At 41.9% G+C, this 26,396-nt stretch overlaps 1 protein-coding gene across 50 annotated transcripts in view; it reads left to right on the forward strand.

Moving 5' to 3' along the window:
* Window positions 1-26,396, forward strand: part of BBX (BBX high mobility group box domain containing) — a 148,912-nt gene that overhangs the window by 71,654 nt on the left and 50,862 nt on the right. For all 50 annotated transcript variants that reach the window (XM_074596699.1, XM_074596923.1, XM_074596847.1 and 47 more), the window contains 3 exons: window positions 15,270-15,440; window positions 17,032-17,274; window positions 23,474-23,672. In XM_074596699.1, coding sequence (XP_074452800.1) covers window positions 15,279-15,440; window positions 17,032-17,274; window positions 23,474-23,672 — 604 coding nt within the window. In that variant the 5' untranslated portion in view covers window positions 15,270-15,278. The remainder of the gene's footprint in view (window positions 1-15,269; window positions 15,441-17,031; window positions 17,275-23,473; window positions 23,673-26,396) is intronic.

The following is a 26,396-nucleotide window of genomic DNA, read 5'->3' on the forward strand; positions in this document are numbered from 1 at the left end:
CAGTTTTTAAAACTATTCTATGAAAGAGACTAAAAGTATTCCTCTTTTTTCTTAATTTGCTTAAGCTCTTTGGGTTTGACCTTTAGGCCTTTTCCATCAAAAGAAATAATTTAAGACTGCATGCAGAATTTCAGCTTATTTTTCCCCTGCATCTACGTTTCACCTGAAAAAAAGCAGTAGGCTTGGGCTTGATGTTGTATGGCCTCCTGGGGGATGTTCTTTGCTAACTTGGCTCAGATCATTTTGATGTGCAGGCTCTGACTAGACACACACCTGAGAGAATACACAAAATACTAATATCCCAAAAAGACCTAGCAGCCATCAAGAAAAAAGCTTCCATGCCTTCTAAATTGAATGCACGTTTTTGTTTAACAGATCAATAACGCAACAATTTAAGCAGCGAGATATGGAACTATGGGACTTTAAAATATTTTAATTTTGTGCTTTAGGTGTTAAAAGGAGAATTTAATGTGCTAAGTAACTGAGGCCACCATTTTGGGGCTAGACCTGCAATAAGATAATATGCTTCCTTCTGAGAATTTTTTAAGTAATGTTGTTTATTTCTTTTTTTTTTCTTTTAAATCTATGTGTTATGAAATGTTACTGCTCTTTATGGCATTGTGTATGCCCTGTTCTCTTGTTCAGGGGCAGCTTTGTGATTTTATGCATCTACAAATCTTAGCATTGTTTTTTATCTAATCGCCTAGAGGTAGCAGTGCTATCCTATAAATTTTCCAGGACCTGTATGTGGATTATTATGTTAAGGATATTGGATAAGCCTCAAATCAGATGGAGGCATCCCACAGTGTGTTTAAGGGCTTGTGGGCATTACAAATGGGAGACAGTGTTCAGGTCTAAAGTGAGACGCATACAGGTTTGTCCATGTAGTGTTTTGTCAGCACAGGTAATTCGGGTTGCCCAGCAAACTCCTTTGCCGCTGGTGTCGTGAAGGGGTGATGTGCCTGGCTTTCTCAGGCTCTACCACACAAGAACTGTAGCAATCACCTGCGTGGGGTGGTTGGGTTGGCACTGGCTGTTCAGTGCATGGGCACGGGTGTTTGCCCGCAGAGTGGTACGTGCATCTGCACTTCATCATCTTGAATTCTGCAGCTTCTGGGAGACCTGCATGGAGGTGGATCTAAAGCGTGCCTCACTGGGGATGTTTACTGTCTCTGTAATTGCCCATGTAACAAGCACACAAAAAGATTGCTGAATATGAAGGCTTTCTTTTCGGTTTCTTCATCTTATGTCTCCTGAAGGGAGAGATGGCAGAAGGGAGCAGGGGCTGGGATCAGAGTTACAGACTGTCTTCCCGGTTTCACTGTGAATTTGTTTCCGACCTTTTTTTGAGAGATTTCGTCTCTCTGACTCTGTTTCCTAACTGGAAAAATTATGAAAATATCAATGTTCCTACCTTTTATTAGGTGGGATTGCTTTGAAATCTTGATTCAAGACACAATGAATAAAAGCTACGCTTTTTTTTTTTTTCCCCCCAGTGAATTTGATTCTGCCACAGCAAGGTAGCTGAGAAGTCTTTCAGTAGAAAAATAATAGTAACAGTATATTTTTAATTTTGTCTCTGTCTCAAACTTCATGTTCCAATACTTCCTCTGTAGAGATAGACACAAATTTATGTGTATATTCCTGTAGATCTATCAAAGCACGTTACGGAAGTAGAACATCTTCTTTTTAGGCTCTCAGAAGTCCATTGTAGAGAAGCCCAGATATTTTTGTTGGTTCGCTACCTGGCACTGACTTCCATGTTTGTGTCTGGGGATTTCCAGATGAAGATAGAAGCACGTAGGTTTCTCTGTATACATATTGAATTCAGGATTTGATGTGCTCTGCGTGTTTCCCACAGGTTGTCTACGTAGCATAGACCGTAGGTTTGATGTCTTCCTGGGCATACTGTACTGCATGTGCATGTTTAGCCATTTTTCAGGATACCTAGTCAGCCCGATTCCTTATACTTGGAGAATAAGAGGATATTTGAGGTGGGAGACAGAAGACCTGAAGTAATTGTTCCCATTATGAGACTAATATGAGAAGTCACCAAACTTAGCTGGATATCAAAGTTTTGTGCCCGTGTAAGATCACAGGTTGGGTTGAGTGTAAAACAGAAACCTCTTGATACTGCACTGTGGATTTTTGGCTTTATCTGGTGTGAGAAATGCTTAGAACATGTTTTACTCTCCAGGATTTTCTCATAGGTTCAGTTGAGGCCCTAATTACTTATGGACTTTCAACATGTCAGAATTTTCTCATGATACGAAGTCATTAAGTTGTACTGAAAAAGCTCTAAATAATGAACTGACATTTATGCCCTGATTTGTTTCTATAGATAAGATGGATAAGATTTTTTGCCCTTTTAATTTCTTAGGACTAAAATCAGCTGTCTTTTGGCCCAAATTCAGTCCATGCTTAAATTTAGGCTTAATTTAAGCTTCTGCTTATCATTGCAGGACCAAGAGTTGCATAATAAAATAATAGTAAGTGATAGAAGTAACAAAGTTTTTTTTAAAAATTTCAAAAGTGGGCAAAGTTATTTTTAAATACCAAATTGAAATAAAAATGAAAATAACCACTAGATGGCACTTCAAAATTGTATATTGAGATAGTATGTTTGCTTTCAAAATCATTACAAATTTTGATAGACCCAAAAGGTTTTCATGTGGATCTGCATAGTTCCGAGATGGTGGTGTTTCCAAAACCAGTCAAAGTTCCTTTAGCTGTATCTCCTTATTCCATGATCAAAGTAAACTACTCACTAGTCTTCATTAAAAGCTCTTTCCTGATGCTTAAAATGCTGCCTTTAGAAAGAAGAGAAATACCTGTATAACTGATAAGTGTGTGCAAATTCATTTGTTTTCCACTGATTTTTATTTATATCCAACTTTCTAACAAAATTCTGCTCTGCCCTGGTGTTCTGTTTACCTTGGGTTATGCCTAACTTGAGATATGATGTATTGATGCTTTAATATTTCTTGTAATATTATTTTAGGTCAGTAGCTTGGAAATTAACCCATAGTCTGGTAGGGGCAGGTTCAGGCAGGGAACAGATTCCAAGGGTTCACTGTTCACTAATTTTTCACTTTACCTACTTTATCTCTTGGTAGGGGGAGAAGATGGAAGGAGATTGTGACAATTTGGTTCTGCAGAAAACATGATAGTAGTTAGGAATTTATTATGAAGTCAATCTTGTGGTGTTTCTGTCAGCGATCATTGCACAAGCCTGTTTTATTTGACATTTTCATGTAGCCTCTTTATTGTTGTTTCTGAGATGCATAAGAGTTACGTTACCGTGATTTATGAGCTAATAATACTGAAGATGAGCAAAGCTGAGTAAATACTGTCTGTAGCCATTAATTTGATTCTTCTTCCATAGGAGCTGTTTTGAGGGGTTGTTTGGACAACTGTCTTAGTCTATTGTACTTGAGTTGAAGAGAGCGGAAGTAGACAAACTATAATACTGGCTTGTGCAAGGATATTTTATGGCCTATTAAATATGTATTAAGGGACTAATTCTTTCATTTGCTCATACAGCTGTATATGGTTCCCCTGACACTGGTAGTAATTATGACTGAATTTTATTATGAGAGCTTTGTTATGCACATGGTAAACCTTAGAATGGATTACAGTAGCGATGGACACAGCCGCATTGTCCCGGTTTTGCAGAAGACGCGAGGGCACAATCAACAAGAGGTGAAAAGGAGAGTCGGAACAATTTTCCCATTCAGCTGCGCCCACCCTGCGATGTCTGCTGCAGGAACGTCTCCCCTTTTGTGCTGCTCTGTGCTGCACAAAAGCACTTGGCTGTGCTTCTGCCGTGACTGGACCCTACAGCAATTTGTATGCCTACTAATCCAAGATAAAAATGAAGCTTTGGGAGTGGCAAGTCAAAAAGATTGACTTTTTTTTTTCTTTTTTTGACATTTAGAGGGTCTCATCCTCTGATGGCTGAGAGCAGAACTCCAGGCCATCCCTCTTGTTGGCGTAAAATTTCAGTTTGACTTTGAGTTCCTTACCCGGTAGGTACATCAGTGAGGATGCTGTTGCTGAACTGCAGATGCCCTCGTGGGAATGTGCTGATGGGAGTACCCATGCACTGAAATTCATTAAGTATTTCCTGTGGCCATCTTACCGGTGATCTCACTGCCTCTAAAGCTCTTTATGCAGAGATTAACTGTTTAGTGACTTGCAAAAGCTAGAGGGAACGGTGGTGTTCCAGTTAACAAACAACAAAGATTTTCATTTTAGGACAATATTAAAATACCAGCATAACACAGGAATGACAGCTGTCTTTCTAGAAAAGCTGCTCTTCGTGCAGGCTCAGGTAGTCCCAATCACACAGGAGCACAAAGCAAATTTTTTGGGGTGTGGATGTGAATGCTCTCTCAGTTCTGGATCCTTGTTTTCGTTGCTGTCTGGCAACTATTCTCTCTGTCAGAATTTCTCCCCTGCTTTAACGTGTAAAAAGTCAGTGATTTTTACATTGTGCTGTTGCTATGGTCTGTGATGCTCTGCAGACAGGCCCTCCTCTCCTGTCTGAGGTGGTTGCATTTCACAGCCTCTCTGTGTCCCTGGAGGAAAAATACGCTATTGATAAATTGCTCTGGCGTCAGCAGAGGGCTTTTATGGTGTGTGTTGTCGTTATCCACCACGCCCCCCCTTCTCCCCCCCCCCCCCCCCCCCCCCCCCCCGCCTCCGTGGGAGGAAGCATTGCAAAGTGGGTTGGGCTCTGTCTGCCTCCTCTGTGTTTTGAATTTCAGGCGTTTATTCTGCTCGCCTTCCTGGGTTTGTTGGCGCTCTCTTCTGTTGTGGCAGCAGATGTAGGAGCAAAAAGAAATGCTGCTTTTTGAGCAAAAGGATGCCAGAGCTTTCTGGCTGGGTGGGTCATGTCTCTTTTCACTTAGGAGCAGGGCTGGGTTTAGTAGCGCAGGTGTCCCAGTGTATCCATCCCATGGGTGACCAGCCTCACCTGGCTCCTTTGCATTTCCACTGCACAGAGCCTGCAGTGAGGGAAACCCCTGCCTGCTCTCCAGGAGCTGCAGGCAAAGGAAGCTGCTAGGCTTATCCAGGTGGATTTTCCCAGGGGATGCGCATAGCCATGGGCAGACCTGCCGTGGCCATCAGTTGGTTGGCACGTGGGGTGGTTAGTGCCTGGTGTCCCAAAGGCAGCTCTCACCCTAACAAATGCTTGTCTCCTGCGCTTTATGAACCATAAATTTTGACTAGTGGAGTGTGTCACTGGAGTCTTGTTAACATTTCAGTGAAGTAGGTGTAGCTGTGGTCTGTGACTCGCTCGGCTTCTTGTTTTGTTGTTCCTGCCTCTGCAGCTGCTGAAGGCTGAAGTTATTCCTGCAATAGCAAATGTCCTACTGTAGCTTAAGTTCAAGGCAAAAGAGAAAAAGCCCTGTTTTGGTTAAGACCTGAATCTTCAGACAGCTGATTTTTTTGAAGTGACTCTGGAAGAAAGCCACACAAGCTGAAAAATAATGTTAATACAAAATGGTTATCTCCAGTTACTTCAAACTGTTTAAATTGCATCCTTCTGTAAGGCCCCTCTTTGGAGACATTAATGTGTTTGAGCAAAGACGTTCGTGATTTACACCCCCAAACCTATTTCTGCAAGGCAAACCCTTCCATCGGAGATGCGCGCTCTGCGGCACAGGGCAGATAGGCAGCTTTCCCCTTGACTGCCACCAGTGAGAGACAACCACACGTGCATGCATCCTTTTGGATGGGTTGGCTGCTGTTTTATTTCCACAGTGCATGCTGCTTGTTGTTGTGTTGGTTTTTTTGGTGTTTGGGTTTTTTTTTGTTTAAGTTTACTTTTGAAAGGTGCGAGCTTCCCTGCCCCCCTCCTCCTCCCCCCTCCCCCCCCTTCAACCCCAGGATGCCAGTTTAGAACCCCCGGGGCTGGGGACAGTTTGGAAGTAACCAACCTCCAACCCCTTCACCTGCTGCCCAGGCTCAGCTTCTGCTTGGCGTCCTCCCTCTCCTCCAGCACCGAGCTCAGAAATGGGGAGAATCCTCTGAGCAAAGCCTCAAACACCTCGTTGGTTTTCCGCTGGGCCCACGGAGGTCTCCTGCGAGGGCATTGCTCAGCAGAGCTGCCAAGTGTGGCTTCTCCCTTTCCTCACAGCAGGTATTTACTGCCCTTTCCCTCTTCCCAAAACACTGGGTGGTGGCTTGATATGACTGGAGAGTTGGCACGTGGCTCCAGGAGCCCTAAAACAGGTGGTGTGCCTGGCCCCTCGCCTGTGGGAGCAGTTCCTGGCTGGCCGGTGGGACCTACACCAGCCGCTGGGCACACAACTGTACCCCCTCACTGTGCCCCAGTAGGTTGCCCTGCCCTGGGCTGCCCTGCAGCTCCCTGGCAGCCTGGCCATGGTACAGCCGCCAGGTCCAGCACCCCAGAGGCTGCTTTTCAGCCTCCCCTCTATCCTGCGCGGGTACCAGTGCCAAGATGCAGTTACTGGCCGTTTGGTCACAGCGCTGGCGTGGGTCACCGTTGGCACTGGCTGGCAGCAGCATTTCTGGTACCTCCTCCTCATTTTCCCTGAGCCGTCCTGCACAGCGTGCCTCCCACTCCTGTTCCTGAAGTGCTGTGCTGTTCAGGCAGGTGTGTTTCCCGTACCCCCTCCTTCTTCTGGATCGAATAATCACCTACTGGACAGGTGCTGGGTTAGTGGGTGTGCCTTGTTTTTGAGTTGTGTGGTGTTTTGTTTTGATGTGGAAGCAGTATGTTTCTGCCAAACAGAAAACCGTGTGGCCCCAACAGAGCAAACGTTTCCTGTGGGGCTGGTGGCTTGCCATTTCATCCACCAGTTTTCATTAAAAGCTTGGTCAAAAGTAAAGCGGAACCTGTTGTGCCTGGCCTTAGCAAGTCCATTTGAAAAGTGTTTGTCGACCGCGTGGCCATCTTGTTATTTTTTGAAAATTAATAATTAGTGTTCGAAGTCCTGACTTTTTTCAGAGTCTAGGTGAGTCTAGGTTATATTTAGGATGAAGCATAGTAGAAAATAAAAGCTTGTCTGTTCCCTAAACCATTTCTCACTTTATAAAGATTATTTTTGTAGGTCCAGGAGCTGATTCCCACAAGCCTGGTAGTTGGTAGCTTCCAGGTACCGCTGATAAGTTTAAGATAAATGCACTGATTTGGTGTTACCTGGCATTCAAACTGTGGAAAAAAAACATAAATGGCGGGGAAAAAAACACCAAACAACAACATAATGAAATACTTTAGAGAACTAGGGGCTGGTTGTTTTTATAAAGATTGTCCAAACTCCTATCTGACCACCCTACTTGCATTCAGTACATTTTGAGTACTTTTTTAAAATACATTTTAAGTTGCATGTTTGAAATACCATGTACCGCTCAGCTTTCATAACTAGATTAAATTTTTTTACATTCAACATATTGAGTGAGGGGGACTAGACAAGGCAACTTGGGGGGTTTGTTCAGGAGTGCCATTGCCCTGCGTGCCACGGCCCCGGGGTGCTGGCTGTCCCCCAACTTCCCTCAGCAGACACTCTCCTGCTGCCACTCCTGTAGCACTGCCTGCGAGGGACCGCTCTCCAGGGCTTCGCCTCCCTTTTCCTTCCTGTCAGCAGAGGCCACCCACGTGTGCTCTGCATGATGGATGTGGAAAATAGATTATTTGCTGATGCTTTTTATGTATTCAAAGCCTGTTATTTTGTCTTTGTCAAGCTAAGTGATGCTAGTTTTCACAGAGATTTTCCTTTTTTTTTCTTGGCCCTTTTTCTTCATTCTTTTTTCTTTTCTCATCTCTTTTCACCCTTTTTTCTTCCTCCATCTTTGCTTGTCTTTTTACTGTTTGCTCTCTTTTCCTTTTTTTTTTTTTATTTTTGAGTGTATTTTCTAGATTGCAGCTACCAAGTTACAGTTTAACAAGTAGTTTCGCTACTGACAACAATCACTTCTTGGCAGCCCAACCATGATATACTGTTAACTTGGTTTTCCAGTACCGTATCTAATGTAGCACTCCAAATTTGGGTTATGTACTGAATTTCAGGCCAAGTGTTGGTTGAAATACTCGCTTGGCTGAGTAAGGTACAGTCAGCTGTGTTTGTTCTCTGGCAGGGGCATAAGGAAAGCCCAATAGTCAAGTTCTATGCTGTTTTGTCTTTCTAATTTCCTAATCAGTTTACTTACACACTGTCGTGATAGAATCCAGTTCCCAAGTGTGTCTTCTGAGGGCAATTTTGTAGCAGGCAGGGTTTGCCAGTCTTTCACTTATTTTAATGAGGACATTCCTGAAGGCTGAAGAACTCCCTACAAAGTAAAATATTATTTTATTATATTTCTTCATGTTGACTTCTGTGAATGAAGAGGGAAAAAGAGAAATAGAAAGAAAAACAAATGAGAAATCGTTATTTAAAATCAGCCATCATTAAAAGACTTTGCTGTAGATAACATCTCCTCAGGACTTTTCAAGCTTTATTTCTTATATTATGCTTAAGTCTCATGGAAAGATTCATGTTTGTTTAGTATCTTTTAAAACACAGTTGCCTGAAATCGTGACACAACCACATCTGGGCAGAGTATTCCTTGCATGGAATAGGCAAGTTTTTTCTGTTTATTGAATATGAAGTTTTCTTGTTCGATGTGTTCTTCTGCTATACTGTGCACTTGCTGTCTGTGTGGTTTCCAATTTAATAGCAGATTTGGAGAGAGCTAGCATTTGAAATGCTCTTACAACTATTTTGATCAATAGCTCTGAAGAATTAACTATAATAATATTAACCAAAAGCAAAACTAAATGATGTGCACATAAAAAAGGACAGTGAACAGTAGTAACAAATTTATATCCCCCCCCCTTTTTTTTTTAATTTGAAGCATCCTGATATCATGCTAATGATGAGTACAGATGTTCAACATAAAGTGCTTTTCATACTAGGCAAAACATGGTTGATTTTTTTGCATTTAAAAAACCCAAAGAACATCTTATTTCTTGTGCGTCTGTGAATGAGCTGAGAAAGATTGGAGCTGAAGTTTAAAACCTGATGACTTTTATTATATGTTGCTTTTATTCCTCATTGGTAGGCCTGAAAGATTCACTTAACCCCCAAAATTCGAAAAAGTGCTTTTGACATTCTTTGGATGATCTTGGGGTTTAATTTTATGTATTAGAGAACAAAGAAAGCAAACAACTCAGATCTGAGTTTAAGAGAATAAGAAATAGTTTAAAACCATTTATGAAGATGGAAGGGCATGTCATTAAAAATTAAGTAAGACTTGTTGCTGGGTTGCTAAGCGTTTCGTGTGGTGACAGTCTACCCCAAACCTCTGCTAGCAAACAGGACTCCGTTGAGTCTCAGCATGTCCCCCATTAAACCGTCACATCTCCGAAAGTTAGAAAGCTCATTAATGGCTTTCCACTGTGAAACAATAAAGAATATGTTTGCTGACTAGTCAGTAATTAGTGCCAACTAGTTTTTGTCCCTCATGATAGAAATACTCTGGTTCAGTTATTCCAGAGCTAAAAGAAATTTACTTTTTTTAAAAAGCCTTTTGTATTCATGTAGGTGTATTTTACTGTCAGCAATCTCCTTTTATTTGAAAATTCAAATACCTCTTCAGCCCACTAGACCTGTGAGAACATGAGCTCATTTCCCAGTCTCCTGCTTCTTTGTTGAAATAGCTCAGTTCACTGACTCAGCAGCCCCCCAAACACCAAGCCATTAGTGTCATAGTTCAGTCCTCTCTTCTCTCATTGGTATTTGTTGTTACGAAGTAGTAGAAAATTTAGATAGTGTAAAATAGAGCAGAAAGTGCAGAAAATACACTTGAATTTTTCCTTCTGCCCCTTTGTACTAGTGACATGCATGGAGTCAGCTGAGGGTCCAGCTGGACTCCAGGAAGTGTGGTCTTAAGGTAACAGGAAAATAGAAATTCGTTTCCACTGTCCTCATGGAAATAAGGTGGGTGTTGCTGACGTTCAGGCATTCTTCCACAGATTACCTTCCAACAGGGACTACACCATAGTCACAGTTTGCATCTTGGGGGTTCTACTTTTGCAGGTCTTGGATTTCTTCCTACCCTGTATTACAACATGTGCCTTAAAGCACTTATTTACTTTTAAAGACCATTATAAGGATTTTGGTGTTTGTGGGCATAGTTTGAGGAGTGCTGGTGAGTGCAGCTTGTTCAGCACAAGCACTAGCAGCATTCTCGGTGACAGATCAACCATAGGGTGAGACAGTCCCAAAACTAGGACCACAGAAGTTGGTCACCTGTCTGTATCAGGCTTTATAAATGGCAGAGGAAGATGGGAGGAAAATAAAACTTAATGAAGATAACCGAACACTTGTTGTTAATGAGCACTTGCATACAGTTGTGTAATTGAAATAGAAATGTATGCTGTAAAAAGCTAAACAATCATTCTACTTCCCCGCTTCCCTCTCCCCCAACCCCTATCCAGCTCTTTTCTTAAGGAATCTTACTTTTTTTTCTCTGAAGCCCCACTAGGTATACGTATTTATAAGACATCCAAGAAAACTGTGATTCTTCGATTAATGTTTCCAAAACTAGAAAGGAAATAACACAGCCAGCACACAAAAAAAAAAAGAAAAAAAAATTTTTTTTTACTGGTGTAGTACCTATGTAACGTTTGATCTGTATCTGAAGTAAAGGTTGGTGTAGAACATCACCCTGAAGGTATCTCTTGCTGTGAATGGATTGTGAATGTCAGCCTTGACAGGTATACTCTGGTGATGTTATAAAGCATATGTGGCTCATTTTAAGCAAAGCTGTCCATATTTTTGTCTTGTCTTGTTGGAATATTGCTACTTTCTCCCTGGTGTCTGTCACTTCTTTGTCATCTGTAAGCTGAGAAATGTCTTGTAAAATCTTGTTAGCTGGTTTTAATTGTTTTTCTTCGTGCTAACTTCTAAAAGCCATTACATCTAACTTAAAAGATACATGGTATTTTTACTGATACTGTAGTAGAAATTACTTTTTTTTTTTTGTGATAGGGTTCATAAATCCCAGTTGTTGCAAACCTTGCACTTTGGGTGCTTTGTATCTTCTGTACTTTTAAGCCCCAAATCCTGCAAAGAACTGCCCATGACTTGTTCACTGACTTTGTATGGAACTATGTAATTGCCAAGCTTAAACGCATGCTTCAGTTCTTGTAGGGTCTGAGTCCATCTCTCTTTGCAAAAGCCTGCTGGTAGGGGTGTTTGACAGCACTTGGGGATCCCTGAGAGGGAGAGAAGGAGCTGGCGTTTTTGCTTGCTTCTGTCTGCCAGCTTCCTGTCTCCCATACAAAAAGAGCAACTAACATGCTATTGATGATGTGTCCAGGGGCAAAAAAAAAATCAGGTAAATAAATAGAATCTGAAGAGTCCACTAAATGGATTGTATTGATGTTTTGCCATTCAGTGAGTAAATAATGTCAGTAAAACTTGTGCTGTCATTTAATCACGTGCATTCACTTGGCTGTGGAGTGTCTTGTCTAAGTAGTTAAGCTATGTCTTGCCGAAATCTTGCAGACAAGAAACTGAATGAAAGTGTTCATGTTAGCTGTGTTTTGCATTTGACTGGATTTATTTTTTTTATGGGACAGCTTCTCTCATAATTATATAATTGTATGTGAATATATCAACAGTTATGACAAAAATGCCCATGAAGTGTGGGGGTACTAATATGGAAGATGAAGCAATCCAAAGGAAAACAAGTTCATCACACTATGTCAGCATCCTTTTTTTAAAAGGAAAAGTCCCCCCTAGTAGAGAATTAGAATGGTTTTCATGGTGACAATTCTATGTTTGACTGAGAGGCATCAGCAAAAAGTGAACACCAAAAAAGTCTCTGAAATGTTGGTCAAAACTTAGGAGAACTTGAATAAGAGCTTCAATAAAACTGGGGAAAAAGGATTTGGAAACACAGAAGTATTAAAAAATAGGGGTTGAAATAGTTCATTTGTTCATGGTATGAATGACCCCCTATTATTATAGGAAAGAAGAGAGGACATAGATGATAGAGTATATAGCTTGACATATTTAAGGGGTTGGGAGGCTTCCAGGCCACGCTGTAAAAGTAGAGTTTGAAGTCAGTTTGTGGCCTCAGCCTTTCCATTAGTGGGGTTAAATCAGGAGGATTTTTGTTGTTGACTGTTGCAGAGATTCACTCTGAAGTGGAAGCAAAGAGCGACATTGTGTGTCCTTCTGTAGTATATGGTGCCTGTGTAACAGCCAAGATCTGACTTTCTCTGTGTCTTGGGTCTCCTAAATGCTTGTTCAGCTGATAGGGGAACGACCCATCTTGGTAAAAAGCCTCTTTATAGTAGAACTGCTGCTTCAGGGTGATGACTAGGGTAAGATGGGTCACAATTTAAGAAAACAACCTAATGAACATCACTTGAATTCCTGGAGCTGAGCATATGTTTCTATTTCAGCACTAATGTGCAGTGACCTTTGGTTAATTTATTTTAGGGGTAACTAGGTGTTCAATACCTAGCCTTCATGCATGGAAAACAAAAATTATTTATGAGCCGTGCAATAGTAGAGACATAACGTACTGAGAGCCCCTTTGGGACTTGCAAGGTGATGGGTGCCTAGGATCTGTGCTGCCTTGCTGAGCTCAGCGTAGCATAGGCAGGGCCCCAGGGGTCATGAAGAACACCTGTAAAATACACCGTGGGATCGTTTAAGTCCTGTGAAGGTTTCTCTTGCTCATCTTTCTAAGGGTAGCAGGCAGAGAGATGCCAGCTAAAGGTGATGCTGTTGTTGAAATAGCACTGAGGCTTCAGCTGAGCTTTGTAAAGCAGGTCATGGAGCACGCTTCAAACATTAATTTAGTTTCACACTAACAAGGTAGAAGGTTCCCAGTAATACTCATCTTACTTAGGATGGACTGCAGGCAGAAACCATACTATTAGCTCACCTAGGTAAGTCACTGGTAAGAAAGGGCTGGAGTAGCTGACTCCCTGTCATACTTCTAGCGCATTTATCCTGCTCAGAAATAGGCCACATACTTTATCGACTACAGTATTAGGCAGATCTCTATTATTTAACAAACTCTGAGACTCAGCGAATCTCTGCAGCCCACAGGAGCTGAAGTTCCTGCTTGAACAGTAGCTCAGCTACTCTGTCGATTTGTGTCTGAAAATACCCCAAACAAAAGCAAATGGTGTTTCAGCACTTTAGTAAGAGAGACAGATGGGGAGCATGGTGCTGTGTGATACATGGTGGAGGTCACGGCGGGACAGAAACAATGTCAAATCTACATTTTGTGATACAGGATTGCAGCTTGATTTTTCCACACTTCAGTGTTCTTTTAAAGCCAAAGTTGTTTTCTTTCTGTGTATGTGGGGCCACTTTGCAAGTCATGGACAAAGATTTGGGTGAAATGGTGCATGATTATGTGCCATATAATACTCGCTGAAAAGACAGGAGTTGGTTACAGAAAATTATCAGAGGAGCGGGTGCCATAAAATCAAAGTTTAAATGTGCTCTGAGTAGAAGCGGCACGATGGGGACAGCGAAGTGCGGAGCTTAATGGCAAGCTGCTGTGAAGTTACAGGGCATTCTTAACTGGTGGGGGTCAGGTACTACTGATAAGCAGGGAGGAGCTAGCAATCTAATACACATGCAGGAAAATGCCATTTTTAAATGTAGGTTAAAAACCTTCTTCCTTCAGGGTTCAGTTGTTTCTTCCAGCAAGCAGTGTCTGAAGGTCCTTCAGCTTTCTGTGCTCTTGGGATCTGTGGGGGAAGCAGCTGCTTTGCACATTTCTGGTGCCAACAAGGGCACATTGCCAAAATGCTGGTGAGTTAACCAAGAAGAAACACACGTGGAAGAGATCAGCCAAAAACAGAACTAGTGATCACTAAAAGGGTGGGATACGTAGGAGCATGGCAGGGTCTGTACGGGCTGTAGCTGCTGAGCAACGCTGTATGAGATGGCTCTGGTGAGGCATTTGGCCCAACGCTGACACCAGGGCTCGGGCAACCAGTGTAAGTGCAGGTGTCGCAGCTTTCCCTTCTACAATTGTAGGCTGAAGCATTAGTGCTCTAGCAGGCGTCTTCCAGAAAGCAGCATCGTAAAATGCAATATGGGGCCTTGCAGTTACAAGGCTTGACTTCTTTTCGTGCCCTTCACCCGAGATAAAAACCAAGTTGCTTCTGGCTTTGCTTATGGGACCAGGACTTAGCCCAGCTACTTTATCCTGCTGGCAAGAAGTCCCTGTGAGCCTTCAGCAATTTGTATTGGCTTTATAAAGATCTAGCTGGCTAACCACTCTCCAGTTTCAGTTTGTTTTGATGTTTGCGTTGATTTCTTAGAAAGCCAGCCATGCTCCTGACAGGATTATCCATTGACATTACACAGTGTAAACAAAAGGCTATGAGGGACCAGACACTGCTGGCAGTGCTTGCTTCCTATGGGCTTTGGTGCTTGGATGCGGCATGCTGACTTTATTTATATATTTATTTGCCCCTTACTTGGGTAGCAGATGTTTAAGCCACCCCTTAAATTGGTAGTTAGCATTTGTTAAGCAAGTATTTTTACTGAGTGGTAGTTCAGAAGTATGTTTTAGATGAGGACGCACACAGAGGGGATAGGTGTGTAAGTAAGTACTATTTACCTTCTGTGGGCATTTGGTTCTGCGGATGGTTTGTTTTCTTTGCTCTGCAGGGGCTTTTGTTTATGAGTACTTCGGAAGTGTCACGGTAACTACTTCTGGTTGTTTGCTTCAAATTCATGTATTAAAACTCACTTCTCAGGCAGGGAGTCAAATTTCCCCATTGCACCTTTTAATGGGGAAATCCTAGCTCATAGTGTCATGGGCTTCTACATCAACATTGCTATATGTAAGTGCATGATTAACAGATGAGTTCCGCTGCTAAAAAAAGAGGGCAAAATATGAAAAACTGCAGTGGACACAGGTGTGGGAGCGCTGTGGAGTCTCTCACTCACTTGACTAGTGAAGTGCAAGGGCTTTTCTGCTATGTTTCAGGCAGGAGCACATTCAAGAGCTGCACTGGCTAGTGTCCTTGCTTCATGCTCTTAAATTGTATGTTGATAGTTAATCTGGCATTAGGTGGAAATGTTAAGATTGGAAAAGATATATCCATGCTGTTGTTGATAATCAAAATAAATCTCTATCTAATATCTTGCCAGAAACTTACAAGTCTTGCATTAGTGCCCCATATATCTGTCACTGGTTTCTTTAAATATCTGTATGATGGTCGTCTATGCCTAAGGGTTTGTTGTGAACTTATGACTATTTTTGCATGACAGGTCACAGTAATGAAAGGCAGTAGTAGGAATAAGGATCATTCGACAGAAGGAGAAGGAACTGGGAAGCGACCAAAAAGAAAGTGTCTTCAGTGGCATCCCCTGCTTGCCAAGAAACTCCTTGACTTCTCTGAAGAGGAGGAGGAGGAAGAAGAGGAGGAAGATATTGATAAGGTAGACTTCATTGGATGCTTTGACAATAGATCATCAATGGTGGGTCGGATTCTCCCTTGCTATGTTTTTATTTTGTTTGCTTCTAGCTGTTCTCTTTTGTGAACAAACACAGTCAATTAAAAGATGTGATGCTGTGCCCATAAGGCTATAAAGGCAAGTAGCAAATAACACAAAAAAGTGAATCATCAATCATGCTTTTAAAATCTTGGACAAAACTCTGTGTTTTTTAGTGTTAAACTGGAAGAGTTTTAACTGGGTTGTTTTAATAACGAATTGCACATCTCGATCTTGATTGCTCAAGGTGGGTTTTTGACATGGTTTTTTTACTTATTTACTTTAGACGTGAAGTTAGCCTGTGCTTGATATCTGCTTCTAGTGGCTTTGAGGACATACCAGGCTAATGGTTTTCTTTCTATATTAAAGGTTAAACAAATACAAAGATTAAAAGGGAAAAAGAAGGAGAAAGTTGCCAACAATTTTTACTATCTTTGCATGTGAAATTCAACACCCTCCAGAGCATTGAGAGCACAGGTGCAATAATCAGTCTCTGGTTTGACGCTTAGTGTTTTAGTATTGTTCAATGACGCTGGCCTTACCCATTTTTTATAAGGGCCCCATAATGTGGCACCTTGCAAATGTACAGTAAGACTCATCCTCTGTAACAAGAAGTGGGAATGGCTTACGGAGATGTGATGTTTCCATCACGTGGATAACATTCATATCTGCATCTCCTTGATACCTTCCTAAGGCAGGAAGGGAGAGGTCATTGCTGAGGAGACTGCCTTGACCTACATGCTGGTAAGGTAGAGTGACCCTGATAAGGATATGAAGCAGCAAAGAGGAGCCTGATACTCCGACAGTGCTTTCTGTTGACCTTACAGGTCACTTTCACAATGTGGTATAAAATAGCAGTGTTGCAGTTAGGGTAGGAGATGGTTTTCTGTCTCGTACAGAAAGCAATTCCTTTCATTCAGTCAGAACTAGCCTTCTGTGGTGTGTCCCTTTTGTAGGAATGATACACTGGCCTGTAAGTGGAGAGAGCGTATTTTGGCAGCGTGTTCTGTTGAGATTTGCCCTCTGTCTCTGCATGGGCAAAAGTGCAGTGGCTGCACTGGAGCACAGCTCACAGGCTGAGTAATGAACAGCAGGAGGTGGGGCAACAACTGTTATCTGTGCACTTTCCTTCCTACGCACTCTGTAGTTGCAAATGTATGTAATTTGAGGTCCAAGGTAGCTTAGTTCACCTCATCCCACTGAGATGACTTCTAGTTTGTGGGAAGCAAGTAGGAAAGATGTCTTCCCTCCAACCCCTTTAGGACTGTTACTGGAGAACACTCCTCAATTTAGAAATCTGCTCCACTTGCAAGTCGGAGTTTAAGTCTTGCAGAAAGTATGAATGAACCTTGGACCGTCAGGTGAGGAGGTTTGACGTAGAACTCTGGGTCTTTTGGACAGAACGGATGGCATTTGGAGACAGCTGTGTGTAGCCGTGTGCGTCTCCCTTGTTCACGCATAGCATACATGGGCGCTCAGTCTCCATGAGTAACAAGGGGTAAATGAGTTTACACCCCTTCCCTTTCGGTTCTGCTAGGTGCCGCTCCTTGGTGCTGACGGTTTAGAGCAGGATGCTGATGAAACCGAAGATGATGAATCCTCAGAGCAACGAGCTCGCCGACCAATGAATGCGTTTCTCTTGTTCTGCAAACGCCATCGCGCTCTCGTGCGAAAAGAACACCCTCGCCTTGATAACCGTGGCGCAACCAAGATCTTGGCAGACTGGTGGGCTGTTCTAGATCCAAAAGAAAAGCAGAAATACACTGACATGGCCAAGGAAGTACGTACTATCTGAATGGTGGATGTAGAGGGATTTCATTACACTTTTGTCTGTTTTCTGTTTCTCAGTGTATTAAATGTTTTCTGTGGGGTCTTTCTCTTCCCTGAGCTCCTCAGTTTCCCTAGTGGGATTATGGTGCCTAGAGCTGCTGCCGTTCTTGCTTTGATTCACTTGATCCATTGGGCCAGAATGAAAAGAAATTGGTCTGTGTACACAAACTAATTTGCCTCTAGTAGTCATTGGAACAAATATATGCACTTTGTGATAGATACCACCTGAAAATTCCTGCAGCACAAGCATTAACACGTGGATAAGAGTGTGGCCGTTGAAAACAATAAATGTTATGGTTCACTATCAGCTGACTGTAGTGATACGTCCTTAAGCTGTGCATTTGGCATTGATAATACGGATTTCTGTTATAATACAGGTGGACCAAACCAAAAGCATAGTCAACAAATGTAGTCTCTTTTTATCTTTGATGCTAAAGAATTTTAAATTTACTAGTGTTTCATGAAGTACTCTCCCTATGTATTGCTACTGGTTTCTGATACAGCAACCTTTGGTGAGGCAGAGTCCAATACCTGAATTGGAGAGCAAGACACAGCTAGAGTCCTTTAACTGAGAGCAAGGAAAAGAGATTTATCCCCTTGCTTCACAAAATTTTATGTTACTTCAAAATTTAAATGGGGTTTCTTAGGAAATAGCTTGAGTGGTAAGTTGGCCCCAAGAAGGCTGTGGATGTTGATAGTGGAGAGTGAAAGACAAAGGCAGTTACATAGGCTGATAACATCACCCCAAACCATATCACTGTAATTACCTATGTGGTCTAGACTGTGGGTAACCATTGTATTAAATCTTTGAAAAAATAATCGAGGACTAGTGAGAAGGAAGAACATCTGTCATTCATCAAGTAATGCTAGTGTACTGCCAGTACAGATAGCTGTGAAACAGTTGGGGAAACTGTTATCTGTACCTGCCCTGTCACCCGAAGTTGTCTGCCACTGTTAATGCATGTATATAAGGTCTGGCTGTTCAGTAGTTTGTGTGAGCATGGAAGGGTGTGAAGTGTTCTGCATGGCAGGTCCTTTTTGAAGCAGGGTCTGTAGTACCCCTGTAGCCTCCCATCTGTGACACTGTGTTGAAATACTTGAGTCTTAACTTTGACCAACCATTCCTGATTTGTTCTGCATTCCCACTTACAAATTAGGGATGCTTCTTGAAATGTGTGGGACAAGGGCAATTAGGAGATCCAGTACAGATAGAGAGGAAGGAAAGATGAAAATGAAGAAATAATTTTTGGAAGGAACGAACCTGATGTGACTGTTTTTCTTAGCCTTTTGTATTGCTGAAGGAAATTAATTCATTAAGAAGGAAAATAATTGCAGAACTTCTCCATGAAGTGACAGATCTGAAACCATTAATCATATTGTTGTAGAAATCATTGTTCCTGTAGTGATTTATTTGTTTTTCTGGGCATGAAGAACAAATTGCATCTCCAACGTCAAAGAGAAACAATAAGTAGTTTAGATCATCACGACTAGTTCCAAGAATGTCTAAAGAGAGAGAGCATATAACTTTTATTCTTTAAACAGTTGCATGTTACAACATTAATTAGCAGCTATAATGTGCCATTGAATGTATTTGTGTCTTCACCACCAGGCCTATTCTCTGTGTGCGTATCAGTTGTTTATTTTAACACTCACTTTTATAGTTAGGTTTACTGCTGAGACTGTCAAAAATATGTTAAGTCTTGTGTGAACCATTTATTGGTGTTTTGCTTTTTCCTAAGGAGAGCTCATTTAAAAGTCAAGAAGGTGAATGCCTTTGGAAGGACATAAAATTACTGTTGCATTAGTAATCTTCTGCTTGCGTACCTATACTTACAATTGTAAGCACATTGAGGTTTAAAATACAAGGATGAGCTTCCATTACTTAAATGTAGCTTTTCAGTGCCCTTTGACTTCCAGTTTTCACCGCATAGCCTCTAGCCGTTGCCCTGGCAGGATGCACATCTCCCAGAGGACCCAGTGTCATATCTGCTGTCCCCACAATGTGTCTTGTGTACCCTGAGCATCTGAATCACTCTTCCAGAGGTAGGAATGGGCCTGACAGAAGTGGTCCCTACTGCACGGGCTACAACCTATTACTTTACAGTCTTGAGAATGTTTTTACTACTTGAAGCCAGGGTTCACAAAGCCAGTTAGCTCAGATCAAGCATCAGGCAAGCAGCTTTCAGTTTCTCACCTGCTTAGTACCAGCAGTCAATACTATCTTAGCAGTGTGGCATATTTACTTAACACATATCTGATTATATGGAAGATCCAAGATTTTGGAAGACAGTGAGGCACCTGAACACCTTGCCAAGTGGAATTATGAGAAGTTTTCTATTGGGTTGGACATCTATCTGTGATTCCCACTGAGGGGGTAATTGGATCTATGATTCATTTAGGCACTTTTGGAAAATCCCATTATGTATCTGTCTGTACCTTGGGGTGCCTTAAATTTCCGAGCTAAAACTGGCCCCATCCTCCTTCTATTTTCAGTCTTATGATTTATGGTCTCTTGTAGCAACACCTGCCCCAGAGACCTCATACGGTGCCTGCTGAGCTCAGTGTCAGCTTCTGCTGGTGTTTTCTTCAGGACTAGGCTTTCTATTTGTATCATACAGACTTTGTAGATCATCTTAACTTTGAAAGTTTCATGATAGAGGATTTAAGCCCAGTAGCTGATAAATACACCCAAGTGGAACCACAGGTGTTCCTGACATTTGTTAGCATTTCCCTTCGCTGAGGGGAAAATGAATTCTGGCCACTCATAAATACACTCCAGCATTTTTAGTTACTACAGTAATAGGGGTAGTGTTCTCCTGTTAACTTTTATGGGGCTTACTGGGAATATTCATCTGTCTTGGAAAACGTCCACTGAGATTATTATTGTTGAAGCCTCGTTTCCCTTGCTAGAAAACACTTCATTTTTAAATAACGTCCTTGCATCGGCAAGATCCAGGAAGTCGGGATTGTTTCCTGTAGGGAGCAGCCTGATGAATCCAGGCTGCTGCCATTCAGTGGCGGAGATGAACACTTCCCCCCACGAGTGCTGGGCCAGTGGTCTCACAGGTACGGTCAGCCTGGCTGGGAGCTGCCTGTCCTTGCTACACCGCTGCTTTGGCAGCTGCCTCCGAGTAGGAGGGAGCAAATGTTCTGGCTTCCTGGCTGGAGTCTGTCAAGTTCACTGGGTGACGTACGGACCATAACGTGTAGTGCAGACCCTGTGTCCTTCAGGAGTGAAAAACGGAGTGTAATATTTTCTGGGCATTTTGTTTTTTGTTAGATCTCTGGGATTCATGTGACATTTAATAGCCAGTTGGTGGTATTTAAGCATCCATTTAAAGTTAAGCATGTGCTAACTGCTACCTTGTGGTGTAGCTGGAATCCACTTGTGAGCTCCTTTTCCCACCACACTGGAGAAAGCAAATCTTTTTTCTTTTATTTGGTGATGAAAGCAACTCGGGGAGTTGCGCTGTGGCGCAGCACCTTTTTTAACCTCAGCTCTAAAGTGGCATCAGTCCCACTGCATAACCCAGGCTTTCGCAAAACAGAAATGATGCATCCGACCAATCCCACAAACATATCCTCTGCTTTTCTTATCTAACGTGGAACTTCTGGAGGTGACACTGCTGGTCTGTCCATGCCACTCATGTGGGAACCAAGGTGGTGTCTTTGCATTCCAGGTTAAGGGCTCACCTTCCCCCCCACCCTCCACCTTTTAAAACGGTTTTAGAGATGTCCTTAGGCTGGCTGTGTTAAGTCGGTTGAATGGAGGAAAACAGTAAGCTCTGCTATTGCCTTTGGCATTTTCTTGTTCCTTTGTAGCTCATTTTAAGTTATCTTCTCATGACCTGGCAAGCAGAATCTATCACTTCATTTTAGGCCTCAGTCTAACAGTCACAAAAATCCATACTAAAAATCTTTCTGAGATTTGGATCAGGCCCCTGTATGCATTTCATAAAACTACTTCTTGGCCATTGTTTAACTTCTTACATTTGCATGTATCTTGAGCGTTGAAGTTGTGAAAGGGGCCGATGAGTTGTCCTCCCTCAGTTTGCTCTCTGCCATTTGGGGAGAGTACAGTCAATGTTCACTTCTTGGCTTTGAGAAGGAAAAAAATCCATTAATACATCAGCTCACTTGAATTGCTCTTGTTGGAAACTGATTAAAAGCTTATTGCTGCCTCATCTTGCAAATGGTATGCATTCTGGTTCTCATTTGATGGGCAGCCTGTCGGCTTGTCAAATTATTCCATAGAATAATTCAATTACTCAAAGCAGCAATGCTGGCATGAAGAGTTTATGTACCTCATTGCTAGCGATTCTGTGCTTTTTCACTCTGCAGGCTGGAAACATGATTTGTGAGTGGGCTGTGGCTTTAACAATGGAAGGCAAAGCTGCTTCTCTCTCTAGTTCCTTTCCCTTCTCCCCTTCCCCCCTCCCCATCCCTTCCATCCACCAGGCTATTTTTGTGGTGTACTGAGCTCCCAAACCAAGCTGAGGGAAAGGGAAAAGGGGCGAGGTGAGAGGTGTCGCAGTCCTTAGTTTGCAGATTTAACACATAGACCCTATTCAGAAAATACAGCGTGTATGTGGGTCAGCGGTCCCTGCACATTTTTATTATTCATAGCCATTTCTATAAATATAGGACTTCACACAGCGGGTTCACACGGTGCTGATTCTTGTAAACGGAAATGTTTTTATCCTTGCCACAGTCTGGAGGTAGCAAGTGCCAGCTGATAGGTTATGATGGAAATGAAAGTAAGCGATACAGTTGTGATGGCGATCCTGCCCCAAGGCACACCGTTTATTGATCTGGGAAAACACTGCAGTGACTCTTTCAGAGGACAAGGTTTTCAGTGCTATTTCTGTATTTGATACCTAAGGGATTTTTTTCCCCCCTCCTGGGTGTGTGTTTCTGTGCAGGCATGTGCGTGAAACGTAGGTGCTTCTCCATGCCGTATCCTGGGCTGATGACAGCTTGGGGGGTGGGAACAAGTGGAATCACAGAAGAAACTTCCTGCAGCTGCCCTGCCATGTACTTTAGGATAAAACTGCTCTTTTGGTTGGTTATTGCCATTGAGAGCTACCTAGTGCATGAGGAGGTATTGGGTTCCTTCTCCCTGTGCTGAGCACTGGTACTTACTGGGCAGGCTCCCACAGCAGCCAGTGCTGTAAGCCCCTATCAGTTGTTAGGCAAACATTTGCAGCTGGAATGCGTGGCATGTTCCTCTGATTCGCCCGGTCTCCACTTCACATAGCAACACATCTAAAATACTGAAATGTGTTCTTTTTATTGCTGTTAACATTCAAAAATCTTGCTTTGGTCTGGTCAGCAAGATACTTGGGAAGATGTCACTGTTGCGTTTTGTGAAGAAAATAAGTCCCTATCCTTCCCTCTACCCCCCCAACTGTGTAGAATCCAGACCTTTTCCGCTACCCCTCCATGTGTAGTCTGGTATGGTTCAGTTTTCTGCCTCATACCAAGAATATAGCAAACAACTGAGGTGTGTGCTGAGTGCTTAAGGCCAAAGAAAGTTTTAAATGGTCCCAGTTTATTTTATGCAGCCATGCAGCATGGTACATTTTGGAAGGAAGGCTGGGATGATGTATCAGAAGTTACTGAAAATGAGATGATACTGGTAGCGGTTTATTTTCGGTGTCTGGTTTGGGAAAGCCTATGCTCAAATATTCTAAAATACAGAACTATTAGAGAAAAATGAGTGCAAGGTAAGGAGCATCACGTTGCATTTATTGCTAAATGTATGTTTTCATTTCATTCAAACTATAAAGTAAACAAAGATTGGACCTGCAAAATAATTCAAATAGCTGTCTTTCTTTCCCAGAGAGTCAGCACACAAGCACCGGGGAGCAGTTTGCAGGATCAGAACTTCAGCCTGGCTCTGGGTGATAAACCCTGAGGAGAGCAAAGAGAAACCCCACTTTTTTAAACACAGCTCTACTTATCTTATTTCTTCATATCAAATTGTGTTTGTGGTCAGACTGTAAGCATGTGATTAAACTGTTAAAAAATCAAGACATTTAAGGATTATTTACTGTATTAAATCTTCTCACACGCAGTGCACTCTATTGCCCTGTGGACAGTATAATGTCATAACTGGCATGACTGGTAATTTTCCTTTTCTTTTCTAGTACAAGGATGCATTTATGAAGGCAAATCCGGGGTACAAGTGGTGCCCCACAACAAACAAACCTGTTAAAACCCAAGCATCCACTGTTACAAACAGGAAAAAACTATGGGCCTTAGCATCAGATACTGCAAAAGATATACCAAGCCCGAGGAAAACGACAAAAAGTGAAGAAATGCCACAGCTTAACTTTGGGATGGCAGGTGAGATTTCCGTCCATGTTACTCAGACATAGCATTTGCATTTTGTTTGAGAAAGTGGTGTTGAAATCGAACTGTGATAACCAGTTTTCTTTACTGCACATGGTACTGTAGTGCAAATAACTTTCATGTCCCGAATTAGCTTGCAAAGACTCTACTTAAAACTCTGCATAACAACTACCTAAAATTTTCCTTAGTGCATGATTGCTTTCAAGAGTCAGGTACAGATGTGGCATCATAACCCATACCCCAACTGGGGTCTGGATTTGCTTGATTTTTAATTCTGTTTTATCTGCTGTTTGAGATTTTCAGTTTCTAGTCAAAAAGGAAAATGCTGATTGTGTGCATTCTTTTTCTTTTTCATTGAGCGTTGTACTATGATTAGTAATCTGCTGTTTACAAAAACAGTTTATGGATGTCTGTAAAGTTGGAGGTGTCAACATTCTTGTGGATGAATGTACTGCTGGAGCTAACTTTTTGTAATTAAATCAAGAGAAGAGTAATTTAATTTCACTTAAAACATGCACTTTTGCCCATTATACCTTGGAGGAGAGGATTCTAACCTTTTAAACATTTAAAAAAAAAAAAAAATCAAATCTGGTAATAAGTGTAGGTGGAGTGCCTGAACTGGTGAAAGGCAGATAATCTCTCACTGCTGGCTTATCCACAAATAGCGGAACTGTTGCAATCATGACCTTAAAATACAGAGACATGAATGTTAAATACTGGCAGCTGAAGAACCTAACAGTCAATGTGGAAAATAATTTTTCCCCCACCACCCTTTTTTTTTTCCCCCGTTTTTGCGGTTTAAAGTTTCTAATTTTATAAATACTGATATATTTGAAACTTTGTCCGATCCTACTTAATTTTTGACAACTGCGTGGCAGATAGGACTTTTCTGCTTAGAGAGATCGTGAGCTGGAGAGTGGAAAATGGTTTTATGGAACAAGTATAAAAGGATAAGAAGGCATGTACACCTTTTTGACAGTATAGTGGTATGAAAATTCCTGTAATGAAATTCCTTCTGGCTATGAAGGAACTGTGAAATGTCATCAAAAGAAAGTTTTTTGTGCTACATAGTTATGATATGTGGGAGACCAGTTCTAAAAATCGCAAGTCCCTTCATCCCATTCTGCTTTTGCTATCAAGAGGAGTAATTTCTATGCTCCTTATAGGTTTACTGACTTAACACAAAGAACAAGTAATAGGTCTTGGTCTACCTGTTTGCCATCCCTCACCGCTCCTGCTGGTCTACTCAAATGTAGAGTTTCTGAGTACAGAGAGATCTTGAATCAACGTCTGTCAGAGTAGAGGACAGAAAACTTAAGAATTAATTAGAAATTAATCTAATCCATTGTTTTATCTACAGAGCCATTCATTTCTGAAGGAAGGCCCTTTTGTGCTACATCTGATTTAATGTTTTTTATTATTATTTATTTAACTGCAGACTGAGTCAATGAGCATAATAATTCATAGGGGTCTCACTCCAGTCCTTATGCCAATGAAGCCTGACTATTTCTGGAGTATAACAATAGCTCATAAGGTAACGACAGCTTCTGACAGAGATGTTAACAGCATCCAAATCATGACAAGTCTCCCATGCCAAATGGATTACTGTTTTGTCAGCTATATACCAGTTTGTGCTAAATGTGTTTTGTTGTGTTCTTCTCTCCGTGACTTCATAGGATAGTTCAGTTCAACTCTAACTCTTCTATCCAGCACAGCCTCTTTTAAAATGCAGGCAGCTGTATACTAGCCAATGAACTAAAATATAGCTGAACCACCTCAAAAACACTTTTACCTTTGAAAGGCCACTGACTGACTTGCATCTTCAAAGCAGATAGCTTCCTTAAGACAGGGATTATATGATTCCACAATCATTCCAGGAAATCAGTTTTACTTGTTGGTAGTTGTTAATCCTGCCTTGATTGCTTTTTAAATGTTTTAAATGTTACATTTCATTTTGGAAAATGCAATATGTAGAGAGTAAGATCTTCCTTTCTTTTTTTTCTAAGCCTCTCGTATTGACTCGTCATTGTGTCAAGAGGCTGAGGTGTGGCAGCAGCATTGGGCTTCTGACTTGCGGACCCCACTAGTGGTGTCCATGCTCATGCAGCCTGGAAGCTGTAATTGAGCATGTTTTTCTCATGACATGGCTCACCTGTCATCTGTTGTAGGGCATAGGGCCAAGACAACTGCTGTTCACAGGTGAACGCGACCATTGCAGCATCTACCGTCACAGCTGCAGAGCAAAGTGAGCGACAGCTTTGCTATACAAATGTGCAAGATTCCCAATACTTTCACATTTCTGCATCAGAAGAAAAACCTCTGAGCCAAAAAGCCTTTTAGTGAAGCGAAGGGTAGAAAAAAGACACTTCCTTGAGTAGGCAATATCTTGATAGAGATGCAATTTTTGGTTTTTTTAGAAAGAAGCTTAATTCTGCACCCAGGTAAAAGTTAGTTGAAACTGGCACCTGCTGGCCTTCTTTCTACTTAGTTCTTCCATAGTTCTTTATTTCCTCTGACTGAAAAAACGTGATGATGAACAAGCCAGCCTGCTGAGTGTCCAAACCCGACCAATACTAACAAAGTATGTCGTTCCCAAATAGTGAGATGGTTTTAAGTTTCTTCAATATTAAAAACTGTTGAGAAAGTCACGAATCGCCTCCCATTCTGCAAGTCAAATGTCTGTGCTATTTTCTCACTACTGTTGATTTAACTGTAAAT

Source organism: Larus michahellis, chromosome 1 (assembly GCF_964199755.1).
Source record: "Larus michahellis chromosome 1, bLarMic1.1, whole genome shotgun sequence".
In the NCBI taxonomy this organism is placed as follows: domain Eukaryota; kingdom Metazoa; phylum Chordata; class Aves; order Charadriiformes; family Laridae; genus Larus; species Larus michahellis.